Source organism: Nipponia nippon, unplaced genomic scaffold (genome assembly GCF_047370975.1).
Source record: "Nipponia nippon isolate SJK-2023a ecotype South Korea unplaced genomic scaffold, ASM4737097v1 scaffold_35, whole genome shotgun sequence".
NCBI classification, from domain to species: domain Eukaryota; kingdom Metazoa; phylum Chordata; class Aves; order Pelecaniformes; family Threskiornithidae; genus Nipponia; species Nipponia nippon.
Window position 1 is genome coordinate 1,673,881 of NW_028262353.1, and position 17,809 is coordinate 1,691,689.

The following is a 17,809-nucleotide window of genomic DNA, read 5'->3' on the forward strand; positions in this document are numbered from 1 at the left end:
AGGGGGGAGATGCCCCGGGACCCCGCCGGGGCTGGGGGGGTGGGCGCAGGTGCCCCAGGGCCCCCCCTGGGGAGGGAGGTGTCCAGGACCCCTATGGGGGGTACCCCAGGACTGCTATGGGGCTATAGGGGTGGTACCCCAGCACCCCTGGGGGGTACCCCAGGACCCCTATGGAGCTGGGGGGGTGCAGGTACCCCAGGACCCCTCTGGGGCTATAGGGGTTGTACCCCAGGACCCCTACGGGGGGGCACCCCAGGACCCCCGCGGGGCTGTGGGGGGTCTCACTGGGTTTGGCAGCCCAGGAAGTGGCCAGAGCCCCCGGTGCCCCCCAGGGAGGGGCCATGACCCCCATGTGCCGCGCAGGGGGGCTGCTCCGAGCCCCACCGCGACCCCCACCTCCCCCAGCCCCACTCCCTGCTGAGACCTGCCCTGTTCGTCACACGTCACCCAGGCCGGTGACACGGACACCGGGGACCACAGGGCAGCGGCAGCCCCCTATTTATTGTAGGACCTACCCAAACCCGGGGGGCTGCTGGGCCTCTCGCCTGTTCGGGCATCGTCCCCCTGGGCTGGGGGGCACGGGGGGGTTTGGGAGTGGCCTGAGCTCGAGGGAACCCCGTCCCCTGGGCTCACGGACACTCTGCACTCCGCACACACCTCGTCCCCCACCCTGTGGCCCCCCACCCATCCCATCTGTGTCCCACCGGGAAGCCTCGGGGCGCAGGGACCAGTGCCGAGGGCCCGGGGGGCTCCAGGCACACACAGGGGGGGATATTGGGGTGCCAAAGCCCGGGGTGGGGGTCCCATCGAGCCGGGGGGCACAGCAGCACCCGCGCTGCCTCCCGCGGCACGCGCCGAGCCACAGCCCCCGGGGAATATTAATAAGCCTTTATGTAACGCCGTAGGTGTGCGCAGCACCCACCGCCGCGGCACCGGCACCGGGGGGCCAGGTGGGGACCACCCCTCGGGGCACCGTCCCTGAGCCCCCACCTTGCCCATCGTCCCCGGTGGCTCAGCCCGGTCGCTGGCCACTGGGCCATATCCCCTCCCGGCCTTTGCCGGCTAGCACCCATGGGTGCTGCCCGGAGATGCATCCCTTTAGCCTCCAAAAGGGGGGCTGTGCCCCCTCCCAGGGGGGCCCCTCGCTTTGGTGGGGTGTCCTGAGGGTGCAGGGGGCACCCGTGGGACCCCCACCCGCACGCTGGGGTCAGCAGGGTGGGCTGCCAGCCCCGGCATGTGGCGTGGGAGCTCCCATACCCCGCTGGGGACATTTTGGGGTCCCTAAACTTTTTTGGGGGGGCTCAAAGCCAGGCTGGGGGCTGCGACTTGAACAAAGTGGGGGACCCCACGGCGCGGAGCAGCCCAAGGCGGGGGGCGCGGGCGGCGGCGGGCACGGGAGAGGCCGTGGGCAGGGATGCGCGCGAGACAAAGCCGCGCTGCCGGCGGGGAGCCTCGGCAGCTCGTTACCGCTTTAATATCGTGATTGATGAGCGCGAAAATAGACTTTTGCAGCAATCTGGAATAATCAGCAGGTTCTGGGCGTTAATTCGGGGGAGTTCAGCCCCCCGGGAGCGCAGCCGGAGGGGGGCAGCGGGGGAGTCCAGCCCGCTCCGGAGCAGTTTTTCCACCCCGGATGAATTAATAAAGGAATTAGTGCCGGACGAGGCGGCCGCACGCTTGGCCACGCGATCGCGGCTGCGGTTCGGTTTGGCTGCCGGGGCCGCACGCTCGGCCTCCCCCAGCCCCGGTACCACCGGGCCCTGTCGAGGGGGCTCTGCCGAGGGGGCCCGGCGGCGGGGGGCTCGGCCGAGGGGGGCTCAGGGCCGCGGCAGCCGCCGTCCCCCCCTCCCGGCACGGCCAGTGACTCATCCCAGAGCAGCCGGCCGTGAGCGGAATGGCAACGGCCGCCCCGCCGCCTCCTTCCTTCGCCCCATTAATTTTCCCCCAAGATGCTGCACGGGAGAAAAATAAACACCCTGAGACGGGGGAAAGGGAGGCGGGGGGAAACGTGACTTGAAACAGCCACGGCCGGGCGGGAGAAGGGAAACTGAGGCACGGGGCCAGCCAGGATCATTGCCACGAGGAGCAGCAGCTTTAATTAAAGCTGGTAAATCCTGCCAGCAGCTCCAGTCCCAGTCCCCGGAGGTCCCCGGCATCCCCGGACCCTCCCGAATGCCCACGGGACCCGCAGGAGGTTATTCCTGCCCGAGGCAGAGGGCTGGGCACCCACCCTGGGGTGCTGGGGCAGCGCTGGCCCCGAATATTCCCTGGGTCCCCCCCAGCCACGAGTCGGATGCAGCCGTCGGGAGAAAAGTGGTTTAGTGAAGGCAGCGATGGCTGGGGGACAGGACGGGGACACCGCGGTGGCATCCAGTGGTGGAGGAAGGACCTGGGGGTCCCGGCGCAGGGCAGTTTGAGGGGAGGGGGTGACGCAGGGGCCGGGCTCAGTGCGAGGGGACCCTGCTGAGCACGTTTTCCCGGCACACCTCGCGGTAGGCGTTGCGGAGCAGGACGTAGGGGAAGCAGGTCTCCAGCATGTCCACTGTCAGGAAGGACGACTCCGCCACGATCTGAGCGAGGGGTCACACAGCCTCAGCAGCCCCCCCTGCCTCAGTTTCCCCCCGTTGCCACAGAGGGGAGCCCCTCCCCAGCAGCACTGGGTGCTCCCTCCCCGATGGCTCCCGTGCCCCAGCTCCAGATTGAAATATTTGCATTTAAATTGCTTTGCAGCGAGGGCGAGCGCTCCCTGAATACCAATCCCCAGTGGTGGGTGCGTGGCCCCCACCCGGTCAGCCCAGCCTCTCCCTGGGGGTGTCAGAGCTGGATCCAGCCCCCCACACCCCACCGGAGCTGGGAAAAGGCTGAGCACCCAGAGCCGGCTGCGCTCGGGGGGCTGGAGCAGCCTGGGCAGAGCTGGAGTCCAGTGGAGACACAGAGGTGGGATGTGCCCACTCAGGAGCACCCCACAGCCCACGCGGGGGCTCCCCGGGGCCCTCCCGTCACTCACCAGCTGCATGAGCAGGGAGATGGAGTCACGGTTCCTGGCACGCAGCTTGTCCGTCTCCTGGCCCAGCTGCAGGAGGCTGATGGAGGCCAGCTGAGGGACGGATCCGGATCAGCGCTGGGGATGGTGCTCACCCCGGGAGGGTGCCCATCCCCGGCCAGGCACGGCCGTGGCCCCCCGCCGCTCTCACCATCAGGAACTCCTTGAGGTGAGTCTCGATGTTCTTGTTGTGGACAGTGAAGAGAGCGGCCGACACGTGGATGATGGCCTTGGCCAGGCAGTGGATGTTGTTGTTGTAGCCTGGGGATGCGGTAGGTTGGGGACACCGATAGGTTGGGGACAGAGGTAGGTTGGGGACAGCACAGGGTCTCCGCTGTGCCCACCTCCCTTGACTGCAGTTATGGGGCACCAGCCCTGCCAGTCCTGGGGTCCTGCTGTCCCCACCAACCCCCAGCTGTGGCTATGGGGCACCAATGACCTCGGGGGTCACACACGAGGTGTGACACTGGGGAGCTGTGGGGTCAGGGTCCCCCCAGGGCTGGGGCACAGGGACAAAGCTGCCAGTGTCACGGCCAAGCCTCACCGTCCACCTCGGTGTTGTAGATGGACGCCGGGTCGGAGGCCAGCAGGGGCAGGGACACGGCCACGAAGACCAGGAGCAGGCAGGCCACCTTGTAGTCCTCCTCAGGGGATGAGCCGTCTGCCAGGGAGGGAGGTGACACTAGACAGGGGTCCAAGAGGAGACCCTGGGGGTCCCAGGGAGGTGACAGGGGGTAGGGGAAGGTGAGCGCGGCTCAGGGTCTGTGGCAGGGTCACGGATCTCAGGGACAGCCCCCCGCGACCCCAGCAGACCCCCGCGGTACCCGTCTTGCTGCCAGCGAGGACGTTCACCAGCGCAGGGTCGACCTCGCAGGGGATCCCCGCAGCCGAGGCCAGCTCAAAGATGTTCAGGGTGACCTGGGGGGATGGGGACACGCAGGCTCAGGGCTGGGGACACGGGGTGCAGCCAGGCGTGGGGGACCACACGATGCCATACAACGCCACGCAGCGCCCCGTAGCATCACGCAGTGCCACATAATGTGCCAGGTACAGGACAGCAGCAACCAGCCCTGCCTGGGGACAGCTGCCGCAAGCACTGGAGGTGCCACCCTGTCCCCATCCCGCTCCGTGCCCACCTGGATGTCGGTGTCAGGGGTGACAACGTCCGTCAGACACTCGATGGGGCCCATCAGGAAGGGGCAGTGGTGGGAGAAGACCTGCAGAGAGAAGGTGGATGCTGATGGGGCTCCTGCTGAGCCCTTGGGCTGTGGAGGCTGTGGGTGGAGGTCCCATGGGGTGGGGGACCCATGGGGTGGGGGGCACCCACCTCCCGCAGGCCCTGCTGGGCCATGGCGCGGAAGCTCAGGATCTCCCCGATGATGGTCATGCGCTTCAGGACGTTTTCGGCCGCTGCAGGAGGAGAGGGGTCAGCAGGGACACGTGTGTGCACACGTATGTGTGTGTGTGTGCGCACCCGTGTGTGCCAGCCCCACGCTCCCCCTCCGTGTCCCCAGTGCCCCCCCAAACTCACAGGTCAGCCGGGGCAGCAGAGCTGCCATCTGCTCAGGCTTGCAGGAGCTGGAGCGCAGCTGGACCAGCGTGTCCATGTTCTCATTGACCAGCTTCTGCGGGGGACGTGAGGCTCGTGACATCGGAGACATGGCGAGCCCACAGCCGGCCGGGAGGGACCCAGGCGTCCCGGCCCCTCTGCCACCCCTCCGCGCTGGCCAGCAAGCCCAAGGGACAGGCAGGGGACTGGGATGGTCCCCGGGGTGGCCCTGCCTGCCCTCTCACACCGTGCCCCAGAACCTGGTCCCAGCAGCCCAACCCTGGTCCCAGTCCCCTGATCCCGGTCTTGGTCCCCCGACGCCGGTCCCGGTCCCAGCCCTACCTTCAGCTCGGTGACCTGGGAGCCCACGTGCCACATGAGGTTGTCGCTCAGGAACTTCATGCCGTACGGCCCAATGAGCTCGGCCAGCGCTCGCATCTCTGCGCAGAGGGGGACAAGGATGGGGACATCAGCGGGGTCGGGGGGTGATGATTCCCCGCTGCAGCATCCCTGCATCCCTCACCTGAGACATCGGAGAACTCAGCGGCGCTGAAGTGGGGCTCGCCCTCCCGGGGCACCGTGGTGAAAGCCTGCAGGGCAGGGGCCAGGATGATGGCGCCTGTGCTGGCCTGTCGCAGCAGGGCCTCCAGGTACCTACGGACACCGAGCTGCTGCCACCGCCTGGCACCGCGACCCACGGCACCGCAGGGCCACCTCCCAGGAGGGAGGGAGGGTGCCGGTCCCAGCGTGGCACCCACCAGTTGGTGTAGATGGTGGTGAGCGTCTGCTCGCCGGCGGCGTCGCGGGGCTGCGTCTGCTGCAGGAGGACGTTGCGGATGATGCGCCCTGTGTCCAAGCCCACGAATTGCCCCAGCGACTGGATGAAGGTCACGTAGGCACTCAGCCCCACCAGCACCTCTGAGGGCCGGGCCACCTCCTGCGTGGCCTGGCTGTAGCCCGCCATGGCCACGATGGCTCTGCGGGGACAGAAGGGGGCTGCCTGGAGAGCCATGGCTGAGTGTCCCCTCCCCAGCAGCACCCACAGCCCACCCGGGCCCCGCCACATCCCACATCCCCGGTGCGGTCCCTACTTGGTGAAGCGTGTCTCCAGGTGGCTGCTGAGGTACTCGGCCGGTGTCACCGTGTGCTCGAAGACGATGAAGTTGGGCACATGGTTGAGGCTCAGGGACAGCTCAGCCAGCGTCAGGTGCAGCTTGTCCATGCTGGGGTGGGAGGACAGGCGCCATTAGCCACATCGCGGCCCCATGGGACAACCACAATGTCACGCTGTGCCCCCATGTCACACCATGCCCACACCCAACGTCTGGTGGCCACCCCTCCCCGCCAGCCCCCTGCCCACCCTCGCCAGCCCTGGGTGGCTCTCACTTGGTGGTCAGGGTCCGGTCCTTCCTCTGGCTCTCAGACCCCGGCTTGTCCCGCTCGGGCTCCCCCTTCTTGGCCGGCTGCTTCAGGGTCTTCTTGTTGCGGGCTTTGCTGACGGTGGAGGCACAGTGCTTGGGCAGCAGCTGCCGGCCATGGGCAACGGGTTACCACAGGCCACGGCACAGAGTTCAGCCCAGCCGGGGCCTCCAGGACCAGAGGTCACCATCCCCAAGGTTGAACTGGGGATGTGCCCTGCCAGGTCTTGCCCCCATGGCCTCTGCTGTCCCAAGGTTTTGGAGAACATGGAGGCCACAGAGGTCCTGGAGACCCTGGAGGCTGTGGAGGTCCCAGGGGACAAAGATGCCACAGAGACACCAAAGGCCATGGAGACCCTGGAAGCCACAAAGGCCATGGAGACCACAGAGACCCCAAAGGCCACAAAGACCCTGGAGACCACAGAGGCCATGGAGACCCCAAAAACTACAGAGATCCTGGAGACCACAGAGACCTCAAAGGCCACAGAGATCCTGAAGGTGACGTGACCCCAAGGGCCACAGAGACCTTGGACGCCCCGGAAGCGCGACCCTCACCTGCTCACTGAGGTTGTGCTGCTCAGCGCAGGCGTCCATGACGCAGGCACTGGCCTGCCGGGCCATCTCCTCCAGGAACTTGTTGCACAGCCCCAGCGCTATGGCCTTCAGGTGAGGATACTGTGGGGAGAAAGCCACGGCACCGTCACGGCACATGGCGTGCGGGTCATGGCCACATCTGCGGCGTGCCACCAGCTGCCTCGAGGCCACAGGGCTGCCGTTGTCCCCTACCCACATGTGCCTGCCCCAGCCCCTCCACGGTGCCCCTGTGTCCCCCGTGTCCCCCCCGAGCAGCAGGACCCACCTCCTCTGGGCACATGGGATGGATGCAGTGGGAAAAGTGGCTGCAGAGCAGAGGGAAGGCAATGCTGTAGCGCAGCATCGAGGGCTCCTCCATTGTCACCACAAACATCTTCTCCACGGGGCGAGGGTAGAAACTGCAGGGGGGGTGGCAGAGGGGCAGAAGAATGGGGCAGGGAGGGCAGGAGAGAGGGCAGGGAGGACAGGGAGGGCAGGAGAGGGGATTTGTCTTTCTGGACACGCTTCTCCTGTGCCACATGTGTGTTGTCCCTGTCCCCATGTCCATGTGTACGTCACCTAACCTTACCCAACCTCTCCCATAGGTGACATGTCCCCCACAGCCACCTCCGTCCCTTCCCACACCCATCACCCAGCACACGTGGGCACCTTTCCATGCGTGCAGGATGCGGCTCAAAGACCCCCAGCCAGGGTGACCCCCCGTGACTGTGGGGAAACTGAGGCAGAGCAGGCGGCTGCGCTCACCACAGGTCGGAGAGGTCGGAGGCCTCGGCCAGCAGCTCCTCCAGGGAGTCGAGCAGTTTGGTGTGGAAGACGATGAGGTTCATGACACGACCCACGTCGGGGTTGGAGCCCAGTGGCAGCGAGGCCTTGGCCACGCTGGTGTAGGCCTGGGGGGACAGTGGACTCAGGGCCACGGCAGAGCAGGGGAAGAGGACGAGGACAAGGACAGGGATGGGGAGAGAGGAAGGGGATTGGCACAGGGACAGGAACAAGGATGGAGATTGGGATGGGGACAGGGACAAGGACAAGGACAGGGCAAGGACAGCACCTGCAGCCGGAACCAGTCCAGGCGGAGCGGTGTGAAATCAAACTGCTCCTTGTCATCAACTGCAGGGAAATAGAAACGTGGGGAGACGTGGCCGCGGGGAGGGGTCTGGGGAGATTATCGGTCTGGGGGTGCTAATCTGGGGGTACTGGTCCTGGGGGTGCCAGTCTGGGGAGGCAGCGCCCACCCCACAGGACCCCAGGAGCTGCCGTCTCCCCATTGCCCCACAAGCCCATGCCTGGGTGCCCAGCATGGCCCCCAGGGACAGGGGGGACATCGGTCCCCAGGCAGTACCAGGGACATGGCGGGGGGGACACTGACCATACCTTCCTTGACAGAGAGAGCTGAGAGGGAGCTGACGAAGGATGACAGGATGATGGACTCCTCCTCGGGGCACACGGAGAGGTTCTGCGGGGCCAGGGATGGGGACAGGGTCAGGGACAGCCAGGATAGGGCACAGGGGACAGGGACAGCCCCAACAGGGGACACAGATCAGCCCTTGCCAGTGCCCTGCGGTACCTGAATGACTTCGCTGAGCACCAGGGCATCGAAGCGGGCCAGGTACTGGACGTGGTAGCGCTGCAGCACCCTGACCTGCTGCCGCACCAGGCTCCGCAGCTGCTCCATGAGGAAGAGCAGCTCCGCGACGTGGCTGCCGCCGGAGCCGCCGGTCAGAGCCTGTGCCCACCAAACCACCCCAGTGCCAGCCGTGCCCATGGCACCCCGGCGTTGCCCCAGGGCAACCTCCACCACAAGACCGGCCTGCCTGGGGGTGCTTCCCGTGGCCCAGTGCCTGCACACTGTGCCTACCTGTCAGCAAAGTCCTCGGGCGTCTTGGTCTTGGTGACGTGCTCAGCATGCCGCACCAGCCAGCTCACCTCGTCCCGGCAGAAGGAGAGCGCCATGAAGACGAAGAGGGCCTGGGCAGAGCGGGGGTTAGAGGGCATCAAGCACAGGGTGCTGCCACCAGGAACTGCCACCCGGCTGGCACCAATGGCCTCGGGCACTGGCACCACATGGCACCAGGCTGGCGCTGGCAGTACCCCCCCCACAGACCCCACCACCACCCATTTCACACCCCCGGGCACATGCAGAGCCCCAGCAGCCAGCCCCCTGCACCCAAACCCTGCACCCATGCACCCCCTGCACCCCAAACCTTGCACCCACACACCCCCTGCACCCCAAACCCTGCCCCCTGGCCCCCACGGCCCCCTTCCCTCTGTGCTGACCTTGGGTCCCAGCAGCCCGGGCTGGTCCTCCAGCAGCGCCTCCAGCTCCCGCACAGCCCCACGCAGGTACGCCCGCCGGCCCCGGTGCAGGGAGCCGCTGCAGGGGGGGTCAGCGTGGGGGTCGGGGTCAGGGCCACCCAACCCCCGCCCCAGCCACCCCTCTCACCCAGCGGGGACATCGCAGGCAAAACACAGCAAAGGTGGGTGCTGTGGCACAGGGCCAGTGTGGACCCAGTCGGGGCACCCCAGTCCCCTCCCTGGGTGCTGGCACCCCCAGAAGCCCCTGGGACCCCCCCAGCTCTCTGGGACTCATGGGACCCCCAGGACTCTCCAGTCCTTTGGGACACTCTGGGACCTCCCAGCTCCCCAGGACCCCTGGGACCCTCCCCAGCGCCCCCAGCCCCGCTGTCCCCCCATTGAGTCCCCAACCTGTGAGCCGCAGCGTGTTCCTTGCACTCCTTGACATCGGCCACCCGCTTCCCATACCTGCGAGAGAGCCACAGCTGGGCAGTGCCAGGCACAGCACCCAGCACAGCACCCAGGAGAGCCCCAGGCACCCCACAGAGCCCCTGGCACAGCCCCCAGCCCCTGGCACCCAACACAACCTCCTGGCACCCTGCGAAGTCTCCTGGCACCCAGCGCAGCCCCTGGCACCCAGGAGGGCTGCTGGCAGAGCCCCCAGCCCCTGGCACCCACTGCGGCACCCCCCTGGCACCCTCCACGGCCCCGGCACTGGCATGGCCGTTACCCCTTGAGGCTGCTGAGCAGCTCCTCGGTGACCTTGTGGACCTGGAGGGCCTCATCGCGGAGGAGGGTGATGTAGAGCGAGCCCTGCAGCGCCAGCCGCCACAGCTCCAGGCACTGCGGGGACGAGCCCAGTGCCCCCGGGCACACCAGGAACCCCACTGCGGGCACAGCCGTTAGGCGGGCAGGGGCTGCCCGCGCTGCCGGCCCCGCAGCGGGCAGGGGGACAGCCTGAAACCGGGAGCCAGGCTGCCTGCATGGGGCTGGGGACCCGCGGGCACCGCAAGGACTCACTGAGGATCCAGCGCTCCATCACCTCCAGGGACAGGTACTCACAGGCCATCTGGGGACACAGGCGTCACCGTGTCACCGCCCTCAGCCCTTCTGCAGCCTCTCCCGGGACGTGTGGATGCGGTGGCACTCACGGTGTCGGAGCTGGCAGGGCTGAGCATGGTGCCGGCGGTGCCGAGCAGGCTGAGGAGCTGGTCGCTGCGCCACTGCTCGGCCCCCTGGTTCCTCCGGGCGAAGAGGAAATGGAGGGACAGGAGGGCGCTGGTGACAGCCTGGGGGAGAGGGGGACATCACGGGGGGGCCGTGGGATGGATCGGGGCAGGATGTGGCCCCGCTGGCTGCGGGAAGCCCCATCCCACCTTGGTGTGCGGCCCAAATTCCTCCGTCAGCTTCTTGAGGGGGTGGTCGTACTCCAGCACCATCTGTCCCAGGCGGGCGAAGCTGGGGTCACTGCGGGGACGGTGGCACGGGGGTCGGGAACGGTCCTCAGGGCCAGTCCCAGTGGGGACAGCCCGTGGTGACAGCGCCGATGGGGACAGCCGACCTACCTGCTGCCGTGGCTCATCTCGTGGGCGCAGTGGTACATGCCGATGAGCAGCCGGCGGTCCTCCGTGCGGGCCAGCAGCAGGACGAGGGACACGTAGGTGACAACCAGGTCCAGGTAGCTCTTGGTGAAGTCGTAGTTGACGTGCTGGGGAGGGGACAGCCGTGAGCATGTGCGCACAGCCGTGGCACCCCCAAAGTACCTCCCGGGCACCCCTCGCGCCCCACTCACGATGTCGAAGAAGCACTGGCTGGCATCGATGGTGTTCAGCAGCTCATAGACGTGGTCCTGGCAGGGAGGGGACAGGGACAATGTCACTGCTGTCCCCTCAGGTCTGAAATGCCGGTGCTGCCCCCCGAAACCCCGCTCTGCCCCCCGCCACATGCCCCAGCTCACCCTGAACTCCAGGACGTCCAGGAAGGAGTGGTAGAAGGGTCCCAGCACCCGGGCGATGTCCCCCTTGTCCCTGTGCACCGGCCCCAGGTGTTGCTGCAAAGGGACATTGGGGACACCCAGGGTGGGTCACACGGGGGGGACACCCAGGGAGGGGTGACATGGGGCAGGGGGTGGCAGGATGACCAAGGGAGGGGGATGGAGGGGAAGCCAGGTGGTGGTGACACAAAGTGGGGTGACACGGACCAGGGTGACACATGGGGGACAGTGTGGACACTGGGTGGGGGCAACATGGGGTGGGGATGGTGAGGACACTGGGGATGGGGTGACGCAGGGTGGGGGGCAGAGGGGACACCCAGGTAGGGCCAGCACGGGGTAGGGGGACAGGGGGTTGGGGACAGAGGGGACACCCTGGTCCCTCACCGTGCTGCTCCTCACGTCCAGGTGAGGAAACTTCTTGTTGATGAACTTGACGGAGGGCTCCATGGCCTTGTCGCTGAAGAAGGGCGGCCGCGTCTTGGGGTCGGAGCATGTCTGTGGGGGACCGCCCAATGTCAGACCCCCCCCAAAGCCCCCTCCTGGGCTCAGATCCCCCTTCAGGCCCCCCTGCCCCAGCAATCCCACCACCCCCTGTTTCTTCACAACCCTCGTCCCAGGCAGAACCCAGGCTCTTCCCCATTTGATCAGGGAAGGTGGGGGCACCCCGATGTCCCCCGCCAGGGGACCCAGGCATCTGGGCCCGCCCCACCCCACACCCACCTTCTTGATGTTGTAGATGCGGACGAGGACGCCCCGGCCCCGCTCGTTGAGGATTGTCAGCTTCTCGGCGAACTTGTTCTGGTAGACGGAGGGCAGCGACATGGCGGCGACGTGCTGGGGGCGGGGGGGCCACCCTGTGTCCCCCACGTCCCCCCGATCGTCCCCACGGCCCCGACACCCAACTTCCCCTTCCTGCGCTTCCTGGGCTGGGCCCCAAGCTGGGGCCACCGCCACGTGACGCCACCGCCATCACCCTGTGACACGGCCACCACCCTGTGACACCGCCGGCGCCTGACGCCATGGCTGTGTGACACTGCTGGTGCACAATGCCACCGCCACCTGACGCCGCGGCTGTGTGACCGTGGTGGTGCGCCACCACCGTGTAGGACTGGCCATGGCCCAATGACACCCTCCACGGCCATACGACACTGGCTGTGGCCGGTGACACTGCTGACAGCTGGGCAGTGCTGGCTACAGCCATATAACACCACTCCCAGCTGTGCCACACTGACCAGGACCGTGTAGCGCCGGCCAGCGCCACATGACCCTGGCCACAGCCATATGGCACCAGCCACGGCCCTGCAGCAGCACCCGAGGTCCGTGTAAGACCATCCAGGCCCATATACCACCACCAGAGCCCATATAACATTGCCCAGGCCCATATAATGCTGACCAGGGTCCATATAGCATGGCGCAGAGCTCCTATAGCACCACCCAGGGCCCACGGAACATCACCTGGGCCCATATAGCATTGCCCAGGGCTCATATAGCATTGCCCATGGCCCATATATCACCACCCGGGCCCCATACAGCACAGCCCAGAGCTCATATAGCACTGCCCAGGGCTCATATAGCATCTCCTGAGGCTCCTATAGCACTGCTCATGGCCTATACAACATTGTCTGGGCCCATATGTCACCACCCGGGGCCCACATAGCACCACCTGGGGCCCATAGAACATCACCAGGGCTCCTATAGCACTGCCCAGGGCCTATACAACATTGTCTGGGCCCATATATCACCACCCGAGGCCCATATAGCACCGCCCGGGGCCCACAGAATATCACCTGGGCTCATATATCATTGCCAGGGCTCATATAGCACTGCCCAGGGCTCCTATAGCACTCCCCAGGGCCTATACAACATTGCCCGGGCCCATGTATCACCACCCGGGGCCCACATAGCACGGCCCAGGGCCCACAGAACATTGCCTGGGCTCCTATAGCACTGTCCAGGGCTCCTATAGCACCACCCAGGGCCCAGATAACATCGCCTGGGCTCATATAGCGTCTCCCGGGGCTCCTATAGCCCGGCCCGGGCCTACCCAGCCGCGCTGCGGGCGCCCCGCGGCGGCCGCCCGGCCCCGTTGCCATGGCGACAGCGGAGCGCGGCAGCCCCCCCCCCAGGCCGCGCCGGAAGCCGGGCCCCGTTGCCGTGGCGACGCGGCGGCGCGCGAGGCCCGTTGGGAGTCTGGTGCGGCGACCGGGACCGGGCCTGGGCCTGAGCCTGAGCCCCGCCATGGACCCCGAGGAGCTCGTCCAGTGTCCCTACGACAAAAGCCACCAGGTCCGGGTGTCCCGGCTGCCCTACCACCTCGTCAAGTGCCAGCGGGTGAGCGGGGCCCGGGGCTGGGGCCTACGAGGGGCTGGGGGCCGGGGCTGGGGCCTACTGGGGGCCGGGGTTGGTGCCTGTGGGGGCCTGGGGCCTGCTGGGGGCCAGGGCCGAGGGCTGCTGGGGGCTGTGGGTCAGGCAGCTCTGAGGCAGAGGCTCCCCCCCAACCCAGCTCCTCGCCCCTGCCCAGAACAACCCGCAGGTGGCCCGCACGCTGGCCACCTGCCCCTTCAATGCCCGGCACAGGGTGCCCCAGGCCAAGCTGCAGAGCCACGTCGCCTCCTGCCCCGACAAGCAGCAGCCCGACCTGCCCCACGGTACAGCATGGTGTGTGTCCCCTCACCACCCCGGTGGCTGTGCTCAGCTGTGCCTCCACCCACAGCTGTCCCCTCTGTCCCCTCAGGGATGCTCACGTCGCTCAGTGACAGGATGAAGCAACCGGAGGTCCCCACGGCCTGGCAGGCCCCGCCGTGCCAGGAGGACTGGGAGGCTGGTGAGTGTCCCCGGGGTGCAAGGCAGTGCTCCCCCCCTCGCTGTGTCACCCCAAGGCTGGCATGTCCCTGTCTCATCACCCTTTGCAGAGCTGGAGGACCTGGAGGACCCCCAACCCTTCATCCTCAACATCAGGACGAACAACCTGCTCCTCCCATGCGACAGGCAGGAGCCCGCAGGGCCGGGGCTGTCCCCTCCCTCGCTGCCCACACTGGGGTGTCATTTCCCCCCCCCAGGGTGCTGCCCACGCTGACCCCCCTGGTCCTCTCTTGCCCCCCAGCTCTGCCCCAGCAGCACCCATGAGCCAGAGCCGAGGTGGGAGAGCCGCAGGATGCCCTGCAGCGGGCGCGGAGCGATGGGCACAGGAGGGACCATGGATGGCGGCGGCAGGACCAGGGCAGTGCCCATCTCTCCCCCAGGACCGGGGGGGCCGCGGCACCAGGGGAGGCGGTGCACCCTCGGCCGCTGCTGCGGGGGAGGGATCGTACCCAGAGGTTATAAATGCATGTTACAAATACGCTGCCTGTGAGTGTGCGTGGTGTCCCATCACCCGGGGGGCTCCAAGGGGACCCTGTGGGGTGGGGACCCAGGGGACCGTGCGACCTGGGGATGGGGGCACCCTGGGGATGGGGACCCAGGGGACCCCCGGCAGGAGCTCCTGGCCAGCCCCGCGCCCCCCGCACTCCATTGCTGCACTCCCAGCATGCTCTGCGCTGGCCCTGCCACCCCTTGGGGCACAGACGAATGGGGGGCCAGGCCTTGTGCCCCCCCTCCGAGGGGGCTCCAGCACCAAGGGGCAACAGGTCCAGTGCACAGCAGGATTTCACCCCCCTGGGCCTGTCCATGTCCCCATAACCCCCCCGGTGTGTCCTTGTAACCCCCTGGGCCAGCCCGTGTCTCTGTCACCCCCTACAGTGTGTCCCTGTATTCCCCCCAGGCCAGCCCATGTCCCCGTTACCCCTCCCAGTGTGCCTCCATACCCCCCGTTTATCCCCATAACCCCCCAGCCCCTGTCCCTGTCACGCCCCAGTGTGTCCCCATGCCCCCCCAGTTTATTCCCATAACCCCCCGAGCCAGCCCATGTCCCTGTCACCCCTCCCAGTGTGCCCGCATACCCCCCAGTGTGTCCCAGTCACCCCTAGGCTCACCCATGTCCTTGTACCACGCCAGTGTGTCCCTGTACCCCCCCAGCGTGTCCCCGTCCCCCTGGTGCCCCGCTGTCCCCCTCACCCCGTCCCCAGCCACCCCTAAAGTCGGGCTCTAGCGGGGACAGCGACGAAGAGGATGACCGTGACCAAACCGGCTCAAGGTGACCCCAAACCCCCCTCTCCCGGTGCCTGGGGGGCTGCTGTCCCCCCCCCCCAGGGCACCAGATCTCCCCCCAGTCCCTCCCCCACCAAAACAGGCGTTGCCAGGCGGGTGCTGCCCAGATTTTGGGTTCGGGGGGGGCTATTTTAGTGCCTCTTGCACAACGCGGCCGCCTTGTGCTCAGGCTGCGTCCCAGGGCACCAGGCCGTGGGTTCCCCACCCAGGGAAGGGGGGGGGGCAGCTGGGGAGGCCTCGGTAACCCCCCCCCGCCCTGTGCAGTCCTCCAAAAAATGTGTCATGCTGTCCCCCTGTTGTCCCCCCCGCCAGCCTGGCGGTGACACACACTCGTCACACCCAGACTCAACCCATGCTCAACCCCGGCGTCATGCCGGGAACAGGGGGGATCCCCCAATCCTCTGCTCCCCTTCCAGCGTGATGTTTCCGGGGACCCCACGGAGCCCCCGCCATGCTGGGAGGTGAGGATTGCTCGGAGGAGGCAACGGATTTGGGGCAGTACGTGTGGAAATGGGAATGCGTGTGTCACGCCGCCTTCCCCGGCCGGGCTCCCTGCCCCCCTCCAACACCCCGTCATCCAAGGCAGGCGGTGGGGACCCCGCGGGGCTGAGTTTGGGGGGAAAACCTGCTTTTTTTTTCTCCTTTTCTTTTTTCCAGCGGTTCACGGGAAGGTCAGATATATATCTTTCCCCGACCGGCGGAGGGGAGCGCGCGGGCGGGGTCGTGCCGGTCCCTCCTGGCCAGGCAGAGGAGGAGTGATCTGGTGTTGCAATTAATTCCTCCCTCTCCAGTGCCAGAAATGCAGCTGCAGAGCGGTTTTTATGCGACTAATAACTCCCGTTAACGTACATCTGGCAGGAGCCGCACATCCTGGGCTCAGCCCATCTGGGAGACGCTTTTCCTCCCTCCATCTCCAATCCGGAGGCTGAACACGAATCATCTTGCGGCGGCCGCTCCTTCCTTAGGCTTTAACCTGCCAAGCGCTAACCTTCGCCCGAGGCTGCCTTTTTTTTCACCCCCCTCAGTCATGTTTTAAACCCATTTTTTGAGTTTAGGGGCGGGGGTTATCCCCCCACAGCTCGGCATGGAGAATCAGGACGCCCGCTGGAGTTTATCTCAGCAAAACACTTTTCCCAGCCGCAAATCTCATCCCCGTGCGGAGCCGGCGCTTCCGCAGCGATGCCCGCTTCCCCTCGCCAGAGAGCGGAAACATTTCCCCCCGCGCTGCCCGCAGGTGGAAAGCCATCCGAATCCCTTTCCCGCTCCGTAAGGGTTAAGGAGGAATTTCTCCAGCTTTGTTGCCTCGCTTGTTTAAAAGCGTCTGACTGCTTCGGCTTTGCCTGACATCTCTCCCCTGTGGTTTCCAGAGCAGTTTCATGTGTGCTTCGAACCGTGCCAATAACGGCCTTGCAACACTTGCCGGGAGTTGTTGCTCGGAGGGTGGATCCAGCCGGGTAGGTTGGAGGACTGGCTTATTTTCATCCGTGAGCCGGATGGGAAACGCCAGGCGTTTCCCTCCTTTTTCCACCTATTTTGCCGTTATTTTCTCTCATCGAGAGCAGCCGCGGATCCCAGAGAGCAGAGCCACCCTCCCGCTGCTCCTCGGTGGGAGCCGTTGGGTTTTCCCCTCGACGGGGACGCGGGGAGGGAGAACCGGGCTGGTTTTGGTGACGGCGCAGCTACGTGTCACCTTTGGCATCCCCCGCGGCATCCAGCCGCCGCCGCAGAGCGGGCAAGCCGTGCCACGGCACAGCCGTGCTTTGGGGACGGCAGCTCCTGGCTCCCGCCCTGCTCCCCGCATCCAGAGGGGTCCCGCCGCCTCGCGCGGCTTCTTCACGCTACGGTTTTGGGGAGATGCGATGCCTTTTTGGCCTTGCCCCACGTGCTTTAACCACTTCTCCCTGTTCTCTTCCGTGCAGCGGTGAAACGCCCCACGTGCCCCCACCCTCACACGGCTGCCACCGTCCCGGGACCGCTGCCAAGACCCCCCTGCACGGGCAGGGGTGACCAGCGCCACGGGGAGACGCGGGGCTGTGAGTACCGGCTCTGCCCCAGCCGCGCCGGTTCCCCTACGCAATTCCCAGGACAAAATTCCCCTCGTCTTACACCCGCGTCGTTCCCCTGCCGTGATTCAGCGCCCGGCATCGCTCTCCAGCTGGTTTCTGCTGGAGTCGGGGGGGGGGGACGACACAGCGGAAAAAAAAAACACGTTTACCATCAAACTGTGTCTGAAAGCGGCAGGAAAAGGAAGAGGGCAGGAACCGGCGAGCGTCTGGCGGTCGCAGGCAAATGGAGGCCCCAGCTTGCCAGGGGCTTTGAAGTCACCGGGGTGGGAGCCGTGGCCGGGGGGTTTGGAGAAGCCCCGTCCCCTCCGTGTCCCCCCGCCGTGCACCCCAGCAGCACCCCGGCCCCGCGGAGGGGGGATTCCCCCCGTGAAGCCCTTTTGGGACTTTTTTTTTTTTACACCTTTTGCTTTTTATCTCCGCAGCTCGTCGGGATCCCTCCCTCCTCCCAAGGTTTGGCTCTCGTGGCCCCCTCGGGGACGGATCCTGCCCTGGAGCGGGCACCTCCAGGGCCTGGCCCCCGCTCCTCCAGCAGCCGGGCTCCGCGGGGCGAGCGGGGCTCCTTAAGGCAGGAAATTAGGCAGAAAACCAACAAATGCCCAGAAAAACAGCGGGGCCGGCCCCCGCCTCGCCGCTCGAGCACTAAAACTGCCCTTTCTGGCCTCAAAACGCCCCGTGCTTGATTCCGGGTTGTCACAGCAGCGTTAT

At 66.7% G+C, this 17,809-nt stretch overlaps 2 protein-coding genes across 9 annotated transcripts; one reads left to right on the forward strand and one right to left on the reverse strand.

Annotated features, from left to right (window-relative positions):
* Positions 1-1,850: 1,850 nt before the first annotated feature.
* NCKAP1L (NCK associated protein 1 like) lies at positions 1,851-11,981 on the reverse strand. Of its 2 annotated transcripts, XM_087771003.1 has the most exons (32): positions 11,613-11,981; positions 11,277-11,387; positions 10,857-10,949; positions 10,692-10,748; positions 10,465-10,607; positions 10,276-10,366; positions 10,051-10,188; positions 9,920-9,968; positions 9,630-9,786; positions 9,311-9,367; positions 8,882-8,978; positions 8,463-8,572; positions 8,172-8,304; positions 7,979-8,060; positions 7,656-7,714; positions 7,349-7,494; positions 6,870-7,002; positions 6,566-6,685; positions 5,979-6,118; positions 5,684-5,815; positions 5,351-5,569; positions 5,116-5,246; positions 4,935-5,032; positions 4,575-4,668; positions 4,371-4,453; positions 4,180-4,260; positions 3,868-3,961; positions 3,588-3,704; positions 3,195-3,304; positions 3,008-3,097; positions 2,487-2,570; positions 1,851-1,952 (listed from the first exon to the last, which is right to left on the reverse strand). In XM_087771003.1, the coding sequence occupies exons 1-32, from the start codon at positions 11,712-11,714 to the stop codon at positions 1,866-1,868; spliced, it is 3,438 nt and encodes a 1,145-aa protein (XP_087627129.1). In that variant the 5' UTR covers positions 11,715-11,981; the 3' UTR covers positions 1,851-1,865. The 2 variants fall into 2 exon arrangements, with proteins under 2 accessions (XP_087627129.1, XP_087627128.1); XM_087771002.1 differs by lacking the exon at positions 1,851-1,952 and having other exon boundaries at positions 2,303-2,570; positions 11,613-11,978.
* A 760-nt stretch (positions 11,982-12,741) lies between these two features.
* GTSF1 (gametocyte specific factor 1) lies at positions 12,742-17,747 on the forward strand. Of its 7 annotated transcripts, none has more exons than XR_015707727.1 (8): positions 12,748-13,223; positions 13,396-13,540; positions 13,627-13,716; positions 13,805-13,880; positions 13,996-16,304; positions 16,406-16,492; positions 16,958-17,071; positions 17,527-17,747. XR_015707727.1 is itself a non-coding variant. In XM_087771063.1 (5 exons), the coding sequence occupies exons 1-5, from the start codon at positions 12,984-12,986 to the stop codon at positions 17,679-17,681; spliced, it is 744 nt and encodes a 247-aa protein (XP_087627189.1). In that variant the 5' UTR covers positions 12,742-12,983; the 3' UTR covers positions 17,682-17,747. The 7 variants fall into 7 exon arrangements, 2 of the variants coding, with proteins under 2 accessions (XP_087627189.1, XP_087627190.1); XR_015707728.1 differs by having other exon boundaries at positions 12,773-13,223; positions 13,414-13,540; XR_015707729.1 differs by having other exon boundaries at positions 13,086-13,223; positions 13,396-13,550.
* The last annotated feature ends 62 nt before the right edge of the window (positions 17,748-17,809 follow it).

Bases quoted from the DNA above. Each gene is read 5' to 3' on its own strand.
- NCKAP1L (XM_087771003.1), bottom strand. From the start codon at position 11,714: ATGTCGCTGCCCTCCGTCTACCAGAACAAGTTCGCCGAGAAGCTGACA. The intron at 5,247-5,350 runs GTGGGTGCCACG...CGGTGTCCGTAG, and splicing joins ACCACCATCTACACCAACTG to GTACCTGGAGGCCCTGCTGC. The intron at 4,669-4,934 runs GTAGGGCTGGGA...CGTCCCCCGCAG, and splicing joins CCCAGGTCACCGAGCTGAAG to AAGCTGGTCAATGAGAACAT.
- GTSF1 (XM_087771063.1), top strand. From the start codon at position 12,984: ATGGCGACAGCGGAGCGCGGCAGCCCCCCCCCCAGGCCGCGCCGGAAG. The intron at 13,541-13,626 runs GTACAGCATGGT...CTGTCCCCTCAG, and splicing joins GCAGCCCGACCTGCCCCACG to GGATGCTCACGTCGCTCAGT. The intron at 17,072-17,526 runs GTGAGTACCGGC...TTATCTCCGCAG, and splicing joins CCACGGGGAGACGCGGGGCT to CTCGTCGGGATCCCTCCCTC.